This window comes from Erythrolamprus reginae, chromosome 12 (genome assembly GCF_031021105.1).
Source record: "Erythrolamprus reginae isolate rEryReg1 chromosome 12, rEryReg1.hap1, whole genome shotgun sequence".
Lineage (NCBI taxonomy): Eukaryota > Metazoa > Chordata > Lepidosauria > Squamata > Dipsadidae > Erythrolamprus > Erythrolamprus reginae.
This window is the reverse complement of record NC_091961.1, coordinates 6,182,824-6,199,556: the sequence shown is the minus strand read 5'-3', so window position 1 is coordinate 6,199,556 and position 16,733 is coordinate 6,182,824. Positions and strand designations below refer to the sequence as shown.

The 16,733-nt window shown below is 41.3% G+C and overlaps 1 protein-coding gene across 7 annotated transcripts in view; it reads left to right on the top strand.

The window, feature by feature from the left end:
• FGFR1 (fibroblast growth factor receptor 1) overlaps positions 1 to 16,733 on the top strand; it is a 161,070-nt gene that overhangs the window by 111,590 nt on the left and 32,747 nt on the right. For 4 of the 7 annotated variants that reach the window (XM_070765367.1, XM_070765370.1, XM_070765369.1 and 1 more), the window contains 3 exons: positions 164 to 339; positions 4,608 to 4,731; positions 14,217 to 14,407. In XM_070765367.1, the coding sequence (XP_070621468.1) occupies positions 164 to 339; positions 4,608 to 4,731; positions 14,217 to 14,407 (491 nt within the window). Of the gene's footprint in view, positions 1 to 163; positions 340 to 4,607; positions 4,732 to 14,216; positions 14,408 to 16,450; positions 16,602 to 16,733 lie in introns of all 7 variants that reach the window. The other 3 variants (XM_070765368.1, XM_070765365.1, XM_070765363.1) reach the window with 1 other exon arrangement.

The window sequence follows — 16,733 nt, the reverse complement described above, 5'->3', positions numbered from 1 at the left end:
GGCAGCAAGGGAGTGGATGCCTGCTAACAGGCGCTGCCAGGATAGCTCTAAAATAGTGTTGATTGATAATCACTTGGACTTGAACACCAACAATTCTTGACCCTTCAATTTTCTTGCATGGAATGCTAGCCAGCCTGCAACCTATTTGTTGCTTCTTCTACAGAAGCCATCCCACCTTACTGGACCTACCCGGATAAAATGGAGAAGAAACTCCACGCAGTTCCTGCTGCCAAAACCGTGAAGTTTAAATGTCCCTCTAGTGGAACACCGACCCCTTCGTTGCGTTGGCTGAAGAATGGCAGGGAGTTCAGACCCGATCACCGCATTGGTGGATACAAGGTACAATAATAAAGGCCTGTTGTGTTTGGCTTGCTTTTTTGTTTTTTTGAATTTAAAATAATATTTTTTAATTGAGTTTACAGAATAGAATGGAATGGAATAGAATAGAATAGAATTCTTTATTGGCCTAGTGTGATTGGACACACAAGGAATTTGTCTTGGTGCATATGCTCTCAGTGTACATAAAGAAAATATACATTTGCATGGAATAGAATAGAATAGAATTCTTTATTGGCCAAGTGTGATTGGACACACAAGGAATTTGTCTTGGTGCATATGCTCTCAGTGTACATAAAAGAAAAAGATACATTTGTCAAGAATCACGTGGTACAACACTTAATGATTGTCATAGGGGTCAAATAAGCAATGAAGAAACAATATTAATAAAAAATCTTAGGATACAAGCAACAAGTTACAGCCATACAGTCCTAAGTGGGAGGAAATGGGTGATAGGAATGATGAGAAAAACTAGTAGAAATAGAAGTGCAGATTTAGTAAAAAGTCTGACAGTGTTGAGGGAATTACATTTGTTTAGTAGAGAGATGGCGTTCAGGGAAAAACTGTTCTTGTGTCTAGTTGTCTTGGTGTGCAGTGCTTTGTAGCGACGTTTTGAAGGTAGGAGTTGAAACCATTTGTGTCCAGGATGCGAGAGGTCAGTAAATATTTCCATAGCCCTCTTTTTGACTCATGCAGTATATAAGTCCTCAATGGAAGGCAGGTTGGCAGCAATTGTTTTTTCTGCAGTTCTGATTCTCCGCTGAAGTCCATGTCAGTCTTGTTGGGTTGGGGAACCTTCTTTTCATTGAACTAGCCATGCTCAGTTCCTGCAACCGTTCTTTGTATGTTTTAGCCTCCAGTCCAATCTATGTCGCTCTTCTCTGCACTTATAGTTAAATATTATAGTTAAAGCAATCTTTAACATTGGATGAGGAGAGCCCCAAATAAAAACAGGCCCGTGGCCATTTCAGAGTCCTCAACAACGTGTATTTGATGGTTGCCTTTGATTCTATTCGTGATCATAGACATGAACCATGGCCCATGAGCTTCAGCCCAACAGAACTCCTCCAGAACCTGCTTCCCTTTCATAGATATTTGCTAGAATTGCCAAGTTCCAAACTTAGATGAGTTGGCATAGCATGACCCATATTACTTCTCCAATCCAACATAGCTACGTGGCCACGTTCCTGAGATGCATCATAAAACATCCCCTCCTAAAATGTAAGAAATAAGCTCCAGATATAAACCAAACTGTCATATCACCCAAGTTGAAAGACCTTTCCTTCAAGAGGTATTGGAAGACATTGGAAGACTGTTGTCATATCTCCCCTGGTCCTTCTTTTCAACAAACTAGCCATGCCCAGTTCCTGCAACCATTCTTATTTATTTATTTATTAATCAGATTTGTATGCCGCCCCTCTCCGCAGACTCGGGGCGGCTCACAGCAATAATAATACAATGTAAACAAATCTAATATTTAAGTTAATTTAAAACCCCAATTTAGAAACCAATCATACATACTGTACTGACATACCATACATAAATTTTATAAGCCTAGGGGGAGGGAAAGTCTCAATTCCCCCCAAGCCTGACGACAGAGGTGGGTTTTAAGAAGCTTACGAAAGGCAAGGAGGGTGGGGGCAACTCTGATATCTGGGGGGAGTTGGTTCCAAAGGGCCGGGGCCGCCACAGAGAAGGCTCTTCCCCTGGGTCCTGCCAAACGACATTGCTTAGTCGACAGGACCCGAAGAAGGCCAACTCTGTGGGACCTAACTGGTCGCTGGGATTCGTGCGGCAGAAGGCAGTCCTGGAGATATTCTGGTCCGGTGCCATGAAGGGCTTTATAGGTCATAACCAACACTTTGAATTGTGACCGGAAACTGATCGGCAACCAATGCAGACTGCGGAGTGTTGGTGTAACATGGGCATATTTGGGGAAGCCCATGATTGCTCTCGCAGCTGCATTCTGCACGACCTGAAGTTTCTGAACACTTTTCAGAGGTAGCCCCATGAAGAGAGCGTTACAGTAGTCGAGCCTCGAGGTGATGAGGGCATGAGTGACTGTGAGCAGTGACTCACGGTCCAAATAGGGCTGCAACTGGTGCACCAGGCGACCCTGGGCAAACGCCCCTCTCGCCACAGCTGAAAGATGGTTCTCTAATGTGAGCTGTAGATCGAGGAGGACGCCCAAGTTGCGGACCCTCTCTGAGGGGGTCAATGACTCCCCCCCGCAGGGTAATGGATGGACAGATGGAATTGTCCTTGGGAGGCAAAACCCACAGCCACTCCATCTTATCTCTTCTCTGCACTCTTTCTAGAGTCTCAACATCCTTAATCGAGGACTGTACCAATCACTGCTGTCCTGGATATGTCTATCCAGGAGCTGGCTGGGCAGAACCTCCTGACTGACCCCTAAGATCTCTTTTCAAGCCAAGCGAAGGCATTTGGCTGAACACAGAAGAGACATCGAGGAGTTTATTCTGGCCTTTGGCAACAGGTTTCCGACTTCCTTCGGGTGTCTCATCCTTTTTTTTTTTTTGTGCCTCTCTGTTGCACAATTTTATTTCCATCCGGAGTGACTCAGAACACCCTCTCTGTGCCTCCCTCTGCAAATGCAGACCTGGGTTAATAATAAAGCTCCTTTGAGTAGCAACCACGGTGACAGACAAGACAAGAGGCATCCTGTTTTGTGTTTGGCTTTAAAAAAGAAACCTTCATGGCTGATTGAAGACGTTTCACCCATAGAATCAATACCAGCTTTAATGAATCGACAGTGGCTGGTGGTTAGGTGGTTGTTGTTGTTTTCCTTTCATCGTTCTGTGTTGGATTAGCTGAGCTCTTGGTCACTTCCGCAAACACCACAAAACCTCTTTTTCCGGAAAAAAAGGTTGTTGTCTCTTTGGGGCTCCTGGATGGTCTTTGCAGACTTATTAGTCTTGACGGACGTTACCTGCAGCTTGGTAAAGAGAAAAAAAGGATTGGCTGGAAACTGTGTCCTGCTTTGGGTTGAAAGTAAAAAAATAATAGGTGCAGAGCTCAGGGTTCTAAAGGTTTATTTATTGTGATTGAACCAATAGAAATAATTGTTTAAAAGATCATAGCTATTCCTCCCTCATTCCCTCCCTCCCTCCTTTCTTCCTTCCTTCCCTCTCTTTTTTTCCTTCCTTCTTTCATTCCTCCCTCCCTTCCTCCTTCCCTCTCTCCCTCTTCCTTCCTTCCTTCCTTCCTTCCCTCCCTCCCTCTCATTCTTTGTTCCTTCCTCTCTCCCTCTTTTTCCTTCCTTTCTTCCTCCCTCCTTCTCTTCCTTCCTTCTTTGCTTCCTTCCCTCCCCCTCTCCTTCTTCCTTTCTCTCTCCCTATTTTTCCTTCCTTCCTTCCTTCCTTCCTCCCTCTCTTCCTTCCTCCTTCCCTCTCTCCCTCTTTTCTGGCCCTGTTTCCTCCCAGGAGATTACTAGAGAGGCCCCACAGAGGTTTCTCCCTGCCTTTTCTGGCCCTGTTTCCTCCCATGAGGTTCCTAGAGAAGCCCCTGGAGGCTTCTTCCCCCTTTTTCCGGCCCTGTTACCTTTCAGGAAATTCCTAAAGAGGCCCCACGGAGGCTTCTTCCTGCCTTTTCCAGTTACAATTTCAGAGCCTCGGGTTTGTAAGTGGAAAATGGTTCTTGAGAAGAGGCAAAAAAAATCTTGAACACCCGGTTCTTATCTAGAAAATTTTGTAAGTAGAGGCGTTCTTAGGTAGAGGTACCACTGTATTGCCTTTGCTAAGTTTTCTAAGTTGCTTGGTGAGGTTGCGCAACTTGCAAGGTGGAATAGGATGGATGGATAAACAGTCACAGGGAAAGGAGAGGGGGTCCACACATTCAGATTCCAGATTTGGAGATTCTGCAAATAAACGTACATCTATGCACTTGGTGGTTGCTAACTTACCTCCCTTCGTAGGAGGGAAAATAGCTAGAGGTATTTTCAGGTCTGGTTCCTGTGCTGGCAAAGCAACTCCATCCCACTCTTCGAGAACAATTTGTTTCCAGATGTAGATGACTCTGTGGTCCACCCTGCAGCTGACAGCAATTATGAGTCAAAGGGGAAAACATAACCACAAATTGATGATGTTACGTGTATACCAAGCAGTGGAGGATCTGGAAGAGACCTTGCGTCATGCTCTAAGATGAAATGTCAAAAATGCGGTCACATCTACTACTGTATCTTCTTTTGTTCTTGAGTCCCAACCTTTAGTCCACAGGTAGCTTCTCTGAGCCCTTTCATCCTCTTTCAACAGGTCCGTCATGCAACGTGGAGTATCATCATGGACTCTGTGGTGCCATCAGATAAAGGCAACTACACTTGTATCGTGGAGAATAAGTACGGAGCCATCAACCACACCTACAACCTTGATGTTGTTGGTAAGAAATTATTATTATTATTATTATTATTATTATTATTATTATTATTATTATTATTTATTACATTTGTATGCCGCCCCTCTCTGTAGACTCGGGGCAGCTCACAACAGTGATAAAAACAATACATAGTGACAAATCTAATAATTAGAATCTAAAATAACAATAGTACATTTAAAAAGTCTAAAAAGCAAGGAACCCCAATATAAAAAACATAGATACAGTCATATCATGCACAAAAACTACATAGGCAGGGAGAGATGTCTCAGTTCCCCCACGCTTGACAACAGAGGTGGGTTTTAAGAAGTTTACGAAAGGCAAGGAGGGTGGGGGCAGTTCTGATCTCTGGAGGGAGCTGATTCCAGAGGGTCGGAGCCACCACAGAGAAGGCGTTTCCCCTGGGTCCTTTCAGAAGAGGGTGGGGAGTATCACTAGGGCAATTTGCAATCTATGCCAAAAAATGTCAAAATGCATAAAACACATATTATTATCATGCGAAAAAGCAAAAAAAAAAGGGGGGGTGTTAAAATTAGAAAAATAATAGAAGAAATAATAAAAGATTGCATTGATTGGAAGCCAGAATTTTTTAAAATCAGGAATTATAATGGGTAATTATGTGAAAGAAATATACTATTTAATAATGCACATAGTAACAGCTGCTAGAATAGTTTATGCAACAAAATGGAAACATACCAAATGATGACGAAATCATAAGAAAATTTTTTGACTGTGCCATGATGGACAAAATGACTTAGGAACTACAAAATAAGGAGGAATCTGACTATTGCACAACATGGAATAGATTTTATGAATGGTTAAAGAACAAGAATAATAGATTAGATAGTATGTACACATACCAATTATTATCTGTATATAGATGTAAATAAAAACCTGAAAAGAACAGAAAATAAATGTGAATAGATAGAAGAGTATATGGTAACCATGGAGATTTTAAAAAGATAAAATATTTATAATATATGTGTATGGATTTACATCTTCAATGGTAACTTTGAAAGGAATCAAGATTCCTAACACTATGTGTTTGTATGTTATGTTATGTTTTTGTGTATTGAAAAAAAAGATGATGGGTAGCATCACTAAGCAATTTGCACAAAGCAGTGTATGGTAGTTTGTGACATCTGGCTTATCTTTTAAGTGGACTTGGTTGACCAGTGACAGATGCCTTGGTTTGTGGTTCATTCAGCACATCACGCTAAGCAAGCTAAAGAGCAAACCAGGATTTTATCTCTGGCTGACAGGACACAGCTAACATTGCTGGTCAATTTGATTTCCTAACTAAACCATGGACAGCTCCATCCAGGATTGGATTGCACATAGCTAACAGTTTTAATTTTCCTGCAAAATGGCTGTGAAATAATGTGACAATCTATCAATTCTGCAACTGATATCTTTTTGGCACCATTAATGTTCTGGTATCAAAAGCCTACATTTGTTTGTATTTGTATATGTAGAGGAAAATGCTTATTTATGTAAGAGACATCGGAAGCTTCAGAGCTCTCTGGACAATGAGATCTTTGCCTTGATGATGCAGCCAGGATAGTTCCTGCTTTGGATTAAAAGGAATTGAAATGCAGGATGGAGCCTGTTCTGTCGGGCTCTCTGGTAGAATCCTCCCAAAAATGCACAGATACAATTTCAGACACACACACGTTTGAAAATTCAAAACAATGTTTATTATGCAAATAAACAGAGCACTCTTTTTGTATAGCAAAGAGCTCTCATCTCCAAACAAATTGGTAATTTGTACAAGTCCCTTATCAGTTCTGTGATACTTAGCTTGCAGCTGTGATTCACAGTCCTTCTTCTTTCACAAAGTGACACACTTTGCTCTGGGTTAGTTTCAAAGCGGGGGGGAATCAGCACACAAAGATCAAAGTCAGCAAGGCAGGCACGAAACACAACGATCAGATAATCCTCCACAATGGCCAAACCCACAGGCTGCTATTTATAGCAGCCTCACTAATGACCACAGCCCCACCCAACCACAGGTGGCCTCATTTTCTTTGATAATAATCTCTCAGTTGTTGCTGCCTATGCATCGCTCTCCGCATGCGTGGCTGTATCATTAACTCTTGTTCCGAATCCAAGGAGGAGCTAGAGAATTGATCTCCTTCTGAGCTGTCTGCCACACTCTCCTCCTCCCTGTCACTCATGTCTTCTTGGTCAGAGGAGCCTTCATCAGCAGATTCCACCGGGGGCAAAACAGGCCTGCAACATGTGGATGTCTCCCCCACATCCACAGTCCTTGGGGCAGGAGCTGGGCCAGAGCTAACCACAACAGCTGGGAAATTCTGAGAGTTGGAAGTCCACAAGTCTTAAAAATTGCCAAAGCTCGCCACCCCTTGCCTTACAATGTACAGGCAGAAGTTCTCCATAAACATGTAAGCATTTCTGGAGGAGGCAGGAAAAACAACTGCATTTTGGCTCTGGGTTGCTTCTGTATCCAAAGAGAGGCTGTTCCAAAGAGCTTATTTTTTTTTAAATCGTCACCCTTACTAGCTCTCCACTGGGTTCAACAACCCCAACACAAGGCTTTGTCTCATCTTGCACGTCAGATTTATGGTAATTTCGGAGGCCATACAAGAACTCCTCTTTTTTTCTCATCAGCCTCCCCAATTAATTTCCTTATTAGCCTTGATTCCCAACCTAGGCTTGCTGATCTTAGTCATTTGTGGAGTTGCTCTAAATGCCACCAAATGAGCCATTAAGAATGCAATTTAATTTGATTACACTGAGCAAACTAAAGGAAATAGTTTGCAAAGGGAGAACAAAGGAGCTGGTTAATGCTCACTCACTATGGTGTCTGGTTCTTTGTTAACCATCTAGGGCCTTGTCAGATTTGTTTGACCTTTGACTTCCAGTGAAGAGGTAGCCATGTTTGCTACCTTCTCTGCCCCCTCGGAGCCCAACTCCAGTTCCACAAAATGAATGTCCCAGGTCCGGTTGTGTCCACCGACATCCATCGTAGGGGAAAAAGGAGTGAGAAAGGAATAATAGAATAGATTGCTTCAGAAAAGAAAACGAAAAAAAATAAATCTTCCTTTCACCACTTGAACCCAGTCACAACCTTGTTTTTTTATTACTATATATCCACAGATAGAAATTAAATATTTGTTGGAACTTCTGCTCTAATCTGTTTGGTTTTCCTGATAGTGTGTGTGTGCATGTTATTCTTTTTAATTGCTTCCTATTATGGGACATATTTTATAGACAATGGACTCTGAGATGTTAGGGTTAATTCATTATTGCTTTCGGGAAATAGGCTATTTATTTATTTGTTTGTTTGTTTGTTAGCTAATTAGTTAGTTATTTAGTTAGTTAGTTAGTTAGTTAGTCCAATACACAATAAAATATATCAAAGAAAGAATAGAAGAGAAGATATGGGGGATATAGGAGAGACAATAGGACAGGGGATGGAATTACCAAGTACAGTGTTCCCTCGATTTTCGCGGGTTCGAACTTCGCGAAAAGTCTATACCACGGTTTTTCAAAAATATTAATTAAAAAATACTTTGCGGGCTTTTTCCCTATACCACGTTTTTTCCCCACCCGATGACGTCATATGTCATCGCCAAACTTTCGTCTGCTCTTAATAAATATTTTTTTAATAAACTTTAATAAATAAACACGGTGAGTAATAATCTAAATGGTTGCTAAGGTAATGGAAAATTGCAATTTAGGGGTTTAAAGTGTTAAGGGAAGGTTTTTGATACTGTTCATAGCCAAAAATAGTGTATTTACTTCCGCATCTCTACTTCGCGGAAATTCGACTTTCGCGGGCGATATCAGAACGCATCCCCCGCGAAAAGCGAGGGAACACTGTAGTTATTCAGAGGAGGGGGTGCCTTATGAAGCAACTACTAACACGAAGTCTTCACACCGGCTTTCATGCAAGAGCTAAGAGACCCCAGCTTGGGTCCCTCAATGAAACTGACAGCAACCCAGATTGGGGTAGAGATTGAAATCATGGCCCATTTATTCCTTATAGATGAGGAAAGTTTTGCAAAAGTTTGCCTTTTAATCCAAGGTCGTCACAGCTGTTGGCAGAGAAAAGAGTGGTCCTGGGATATTTTATTTGTTTACTTTTACTTTATTTATTTGTCAACAAGTGCAAGGAAACAGGACACATGAAAAAATGGCAGAGATAAATGGATATAAAGAAGCGGAACATAGCCATAAACACATTAAAAAAGTACAATAGGACAGGGACGGTAGGCACACTGGTGCGCTTATGCACTCCCCCCTTAGGGACCTCTTAAGAAATGTGTATGGTCATAGAAACATAGAAACATAGAAGGTTGATGGCAGAAAAAGACCCCATGGTCCATCTAGTCTGCCCTCATACTATTTCTTGTATTTTATCTTAGGATGGATCTATGTTTATCCCAGGCATGTTTAAATTCAGTTACTGTGGATTTACCAACCATGTCTGCTGGGAGTTTGTTCCAAGCATCTACTACTCTTTCAGTAAAATAATATTTTCTCACGTTGCTGGGAAACCCCACCTCTGGATTTCCGTTGCCAGCAAAGCGCCTGTTTTTGCGATGCTGGGATTCCCCTGCAGCATTGCAAAAACGCGGAAGTCCGGAGGTGGGGTTTCCCATGGAGGGGAGCCTCAGGGGAATCCCAGCAGCATAAAAACGGGCGCTTCGGCTGGCAAAAGGGGGGAGTTTTGGGCTTGCACATATTAATCGCTTTTCCATTGATTCCTATGGGAAACACTGTTTCGTCTTACAAACTTTTCACCTTACGAACCTCGTCCTGGAACCAATTAAGTTTGTAAGACAAGGTATCATTGTATACACATATTATAATATTATATAATATTATATACATATAATATTGTTCTGGCCTCATCATATGTGTGTGTGTGTGTGTGTGTGTGTGTGTGTGACATGTGTTTTTTTGCTGAATTTGAAAATTAAGGGAGACTAGGATAGATCTATTTCAGCCTTATTTTGGCCTCATCAGCTAGCCATACCCATTGGGACTTGAACCTGCAACCTTTGCCTTGTAAGGCAGAGAATTATCCTCTAGGCTACTGTATCCAGTCCCTTCAGCTCTTCACCAGGGAAGGGTTACATACTTTTGTGTCGAATCACCCTGGTGTATTGAAGGAACATTACAGCTCCTTATTTGCCTCTCGGCCCATATCACATGTTTTTGCTGAATTTTTTTTTAAATTAAGGGAGACTAGGATAGCACTATTTCGGCCTTGTTCTGGCCTCATCAGCTAGCCATACCCTTGCTGGGATTTGATCCGGCAGCTTCTGCCTTGTAAGGCAGAGAATTAACCTCTAGGCCACCAGATCTGATCCCTTCAGCTTGGTCTCACTCATCATCTTCAGGCTGGTGTTTCTGTCCTTTTTCTCAGGCGAAGACTGAGATAGATATATATATATATATATATATATATATATAGATAGATAGATAGATAGATAGATAGATAGATAGATAGATAGATAGATAGATATAGATATAGATATATAGATATATATAGATAGATAGATAGATAGATAGATAGATAGATAGATAGATAGATAGATAGATAGATAGATAGATATATATATAATATTGTTCTGGTCTCATCAACCAGCCATACCCTCATATATATATATATATTCTATTATTTTATTATGATTGTATGCCGCCCAGAGTCCGCAAGGAGTTGGGCGGCTTAAAAGTTTAATAAATGAAATTAAATAAAATATTTCCTTCTTGAAATGGAATTTGACTTGTAGAGTACAGTGATGGGGACATTCACTAAGAACTCTTAACAAGTGGCAACAAGGACATATTCCCTTCATATTTTTAATAAGTGACAATCTACATTCCAAAAAAAAAAACCAAGCCAGAATCTTGGCTTCATCTTCTTGTAATTAAGGTGAAAACATTTTTCCTAATCCCTGCTTTGTGGTGTCAGAAGTGAAGACGTGAAGAAGGGCAGGCTTTCGTTTCAGAGCCAGCTGCCGTAATTCTCTTTTGTTTCTAAGACGTTGCACCGTCCACTTATGATCGGCATCTGAGTGGCTGCAGGGGTTCACACAACCTCTCTAAAGCTTTCGGGCCAGCCGATTCAAAAGCTTGCACTTCTCCTAACTATAGGAGTGACCCACATGTGACCTTCTCTGCAGCCTCATGGATCTCCCTCTTCTTCTCCCAACATGGCACAATCAAAATTTGCCCCCCTGCACAATGGGAAGTATAAAGCTTATTTAAGGCGGAGGTATTGTAGAGTCCCAGCAGGTAGCCCTTACCTAGTTGACCTTTCCCGAGCTAAGATGGTAGGATTCATGCTAGTTAACATTTGAATGGGAGACAATGAAAGAATGCTGGAGCTGTAAAATAGACTGAAAAGGGGGTTTTTTTTAAAGAAAAAAAATGGAAAAGGGCAAAGGTACCCACTGCTCTGTGTCGCCAAGAAAATATTGATGCTTCCATAGACTCACCAAGAGCCGAGCCTATTCAAGAGCATCTTTACCTTTAATGGTCAGAAAAGCTACAGCATGGTTCTCTCATCTGTTTGGAGGCATAAACTTTAAAATGATTGCCTGGAGAAGTAAGGATCCAGGAGAAGGTTATGTAAAGAACCACCTGCCAGGTCCTTTGTCTATGGAAAAAATAGCAACTCACAAGTTCTCAGAAATGTTATTTAAGTTAGTTAACTATTTAATTGGTTATCTTTATTTTATTTTTTGTTTCTCCTGACTATCTAACCAAGAGTAAAATGAACTTCCACCAGATGTGGTTGATAAATCCACAGTAACTGAATTTAAATAGGCCTGGGATAAACATATATCCATCCTAAGATAAAATACAGGAAATAGTATAAGGGCAGACTAGATGGACCAGGAGGTCTTTTTCTGCCATCAATCTTCTATGTTTCTATGTTTTTCTATGTTTGGTAGTATTCCGACTCATCTTTATCTTTCATTTCCATTGTTAATGTATCCATTTCTGCACAAATCATATTCTTTTCTATATAATTATTATTAAAATTATAAAATTATGGAAAAAAATAAGAAAAGTAATCTACCTCAATCTGAGTATTGCATTGGCAGTTCTGTGTTAGCAAAAACTTCAGAAGAGAAGGATTTAGGGGTAGTGATTTCTGACAGTCTCAAAATGGGTGAGCAGTGTGGACGGTCAGTAGGAAAAGCAAGTAGGATGCTTGGCTGCATAGCTAGAGGTATAACAAGCAGGAAGGGGGAGATTGTGATCCCCTTATATAGAGCGCTGGTGAGACCACATTTGGAATACTGTGTTCAGTTCTGGAGACCTCACCTACAAAAAGATATTGACCGAATTGAACATGTCCAAATACGGGCTACAAGAATGGTGGAAGGTCTTAAGCATAAAAGGTATCAGGAAAGACTTAATGAACTCAATTTGTAGAGTCTGGAGGACAGAAGGAAAAGGGGGGACATGGTCTAAACATTTAAATATGTTAAAGGGTTAAATAAGGTCCAGGAGGGAAGTGTTTTTAATAGGAAAGTGAACACAAGAACAAGGGGACACAATCTGAAGTTAGTTGGGGGAAAGATCAAAAGCAACATGAGAAAATATTATTTTACTGAAAGAGTAGTAGATCCTTGGAACAAACTTCCAGCAGACGTGATAGATAAATCCACAGTAACTGAATGTAAACATGCCTGGGATAAACATATATCCATCCTAAGATAAAATACAGAAAATAATATAAGGGCAGACTAGATGGACCAGGAGGTCTTTTTCTGCCGTCAGACTTCTATGTTTCTATGTTTCTATATTGATGCTTCCATAGAATCACCAAGAGCCGAGCCTATTCAAGAGCATCTTTACCTTTAATGGTCATAAAAGCTACAGCATGGTTCTCTCATCTGTTTGGAGGCATAAACTTTAAAATGATTGCCTGGAGAAGTAAGAATCCAGGAGAAGGTTATGTAAAGAACCACCTGCAAAGTCCTTTATCTATGGAAAAAATAGCAACTCACAAGTTCTCAGAAATGTTATTTAAGTTAGTTAACTATTTAATTGGTTATCTTTATTTTATTTTTTGTTTCTCCTGACTATCTAACCAAGAGTAAAATGAACTTCCACCAGATGTGGTTGATAAATCCACAGTAACTGAATTTAAATAGGCCTGGGATAAACATAGATCCATCCTAAGATAAAATACAGGAAATAGTATAAGGGCAGACTAGATGGACCAGGAGGTCTTTTTCTGCCATCAATCTTCTATGTTTCTATGTTTTTCTATGTTTGGTAGTATTCCGACTCATCTTTATCTTTCATTTCCATTGTTAATTTATCCATTTCTGCACAAATCATATTCTTTTCTATATAATTATTATTAAAATTATAAAATTATGGAAAAAAATAAGAAAAGTAATCTACCTCAATCTGAGTATTGCATTGGCAGTTCTGTGTTAGCAAAAACTTCAGAAGAGAAGGATTTAGGGGTAGTGATTTCTGACAGTCTCAAAATGGGTGAGCAGTGTGGACGGGCAGTAGGAAAAGCAAGTAGGATGCTTGGCTGCATAGCTAGAGGTATAACAAGCAGGAAGAGGGAGATTGTGATCCCCTTATATAGAGCGCTGGTGAGACCACATTTGGAATACTGTGTTCAGTTCTGGAGACCTCACCTACAAAAAGATATTGACAAAATTGAACGGGTCCAAAGACGGGCTACAAGAATGGTGGAAGGTCTTAAGCATAAAACGTATCAGGAAAGACTTCATGAACTCAATCTGTATAGTCTGGAGGACAGAAGGGAAAGGGGGGACGTGATCGAAACATTTAAATATGTTAAAGGGTTAAATAAGGTTCAGGAGGGAAGTGTTTTTAATAGGAAAGTGAACACAAGAACAAGGGGACACAATCTGAAGTTAGTTGGGGGAAAGATCAAAAGCAACGTGAGGAAATATTATTTCACTGAAAGAGTAGTAGATCCTTGGAACAAACTTCCAGCAGACGTGGTTGGTAAATCCACAGTAACTGAATTTAAACATGCCTGGGATAAACATATATCCATCCTAAGATAAAATACAGGAAATAGTATAAGGGCAGACTAGATGGACCATGAGGTCTTTTTCTGCCGTCAGACTTCTATGTTTCTATGTTTCTATGTTTCTACCTTTTTGTTTGCTAAACTTCTAGTTTTGTATATATTTGTTTTTTCATTTCTTCTGGAGTGAACTTTCCTGATTGGCAGAATAAATTGGCAGAGTGAATTTCTCACCACTTAGGGTAGGGTAGGGTAGGGTAGGGTAGAGTAGAGTTGAATAGAATAGAATAGAAAAGAAAGAAAATAGAATGGAATGGAATAGAGTAGAGTAGAGTAGAGTAGAGTAGAGTAGAATAGAATTCTTTATTGGCCAAGTGCGATTGGACACACAAGGAATTTGTCTTGGTGGAGATGCTCTCATTTCTTCTTCTCTTCCATCTGTCCGCCTGCTTGTAACTCTTCTCTCTCATGTCTTTTGTAGAGAGATCTCCCCACCGGCCGATCTTACAAGCTGGGCTCCCAGCTAACAAGACAGTCTCACTAGGTAGCAATGTAGAATTTGTCTGCAAGGTCTACAGTGACCCTCAGCCCCACATCCAGTGGCTGAAGCACATTGAAGTCAACGGAAGCAAGATTGGACCAAATAACTTGCCTTTTGTTCAAGTCCTGAAGGTAAGGTCTTTCAACTTGGGTGGTATGACCGTTTGGTTTATCCGGAGCTTATTTCTTACATCTTAGGGTTAGCCATGTTGGGTTGGAGAAGTAATATGGGTCAGACTATGCCAACTCATCTAAGCTTGGAACTTGGCAGTTCTAGCAAATATCTATGAAAGGGAAGCAGGTTCTGGAGGAGATCTGTTGGGATGAAACTCAAAGGCCATGGTTCATGTCTATGATCATGAATAGAATCAAAGGCAACCATCAAGTACACCTTGTTGAGGACTCTGAAATGACCACGCACCTCTTTTACTTGGGGCTGTCCTCATCCAATGTTAAAGATTGCTTTAACTATATAATTATTGGAAAAAGTGCAGAGAAGAGCGACAAATATGATTAGGGGAGGCTAAAATATACAAAGAACGGTTGCAGGACATAGCTAGTTCAATGAAAAGAAGGACTGGGGAGACATGATAGCAGTGTTCCAAGATCTCAGGAGTTGCCACAAAGAAGGAGTCAACCTATTCTCCAAAGCACCTGAGAGTAGAAAAAGAAGCAATGGGTGGAAACTAAACATGGAGAGAAGTAACTTAGAACTAAGGAGAAATTTCCTGACAGTTAGAATAATTAATCAGTGGAACAGCTTGCCTCCAGAAGGTGTGAATTCCCCAACACTGGAAGTTTTTAAGCAGATGTTGGATAACCATCTGTCTGAAGTAGTTTAGGGTTACCTGCCTAAGCAGAGGTTGGACTAGAAGACCTCCAAGGTCCCTTCCAACTCTGTTGTTGTTGTTATTATTATTATCATCCTTGTTTGCCAAGAAAAATACCATGTAGTTTTCCAGTATCTTCTGGTAAAGCTGCCTCTTTGGAACCGAAGTGGGCTAGATTGCTGTAAAATTAATGCAGTTGCTCCTTTAGGATATTGTTAAGGTGAGGTCATGGGTGGACTTTTAGAAGCAAGTGGCCTATTTTGCATTCACAAAACGGCTGCCACTGAGAGCTCCACCATCGACAAAGTAGCATATAAAATTAATAAGTAAATAAAACGGCTATGAGGTCGAGTATCACAGGCAAACACTACTTGTTTATCAAGAGGCAAACTAGTTGCCTGAAATGTTCTCAACATCTCCAAGACTTTTGTTAAATGCTCTGGGACCATTGCGAACTGTCAGACTTTCTACTGAAGTCTTTTGAACAGTGGAATTTTAAAGGACATCTCTTTGAAAGTGTTATTCTTTAGACAAACCAAGGCTATGTTTAGGAAATAAAACAGCTGTCCATGAGCTTCTTATTATTACTTATTATTATTATTACTACTTATTATTACTGATGCCTGCTATAAGGTATATCTTAAACAAGACATGGGTATGATATAATTTGTTTCCCTAAAGAGGCCTTTCCCAACTGTGGCCATTTTAAGATGCGTGGACCTCACACTCAAGTCCCCAGCTGGAACTGGGGAATTCCGGGAGTTGAAGTCCGTGCATCTTAAAATTGCCGAGGCTGCCCTAGAGCAGTGATGGCGAACCTTTTTTTCCTCTGGTGCTGAAAAAACATGCATGTGCACTATCATGCATGCACGAGGGCCCACACCCATGATTCAATGCCTGGGGAGGACAAAAATGGATTCCCCTACTGCCTGGAGGCCAGAAACGTTCTGTTTCCCAACTTCTGGTGGGCCCAGTAGGCTCATGTTTCGCCCTCCCCAGGCTCCAAAGTTGGGGGAAAGTAAAAACGCCATCCCCCATCCTCCTGGAGGCTCTCTGGAAGCCAAAAACGCCCTCCCAGAGCCTTTGTGTGAGCCAAAAATCAGCTGGTTGGCACCTACATGCCTGTTGGAGCTGAGCTAGGGCAACGGCTCCCGTGCTAGCAGATAAGGCTCACCAATGCCATGGGTTCGCCATCACTGCCCTAGAGATGAGAGATGCCATCCAAGGGACAGGGGAGGCGAACAAGCGAGGGGAGGCGGTAATGTGATTGTCACCTGTTGTCTCAGAGCTGCAAAGCCCTTTCCTGGGCTGCCCAGTGACTCCTGTGTTGTTGGTCTTGTTCTAGCACTCGGGAATAAATAGCTCTGACGCGGAAGTGCTGACCCTCTATAATGTGACAGAGGCTGAAAGCGGGGAGTATATTTGTAAGGTTTCCAATTATATTGGTGAGGCTAACCAGTCTGCGTGGCTGACCGTCACCAGACCCGTGGCTGAAGGTAAACGGGAAGAATGCCACTTTCGGGCGATTCTTAGCGGTGGGGAGGGAAACACAAACTTTTGTGGCTCTCCTGTTTCTCCTCTGTTTCTGGTGGCAGAAAGCCATGGAAAAATCCTCGGAGTGGCTGATC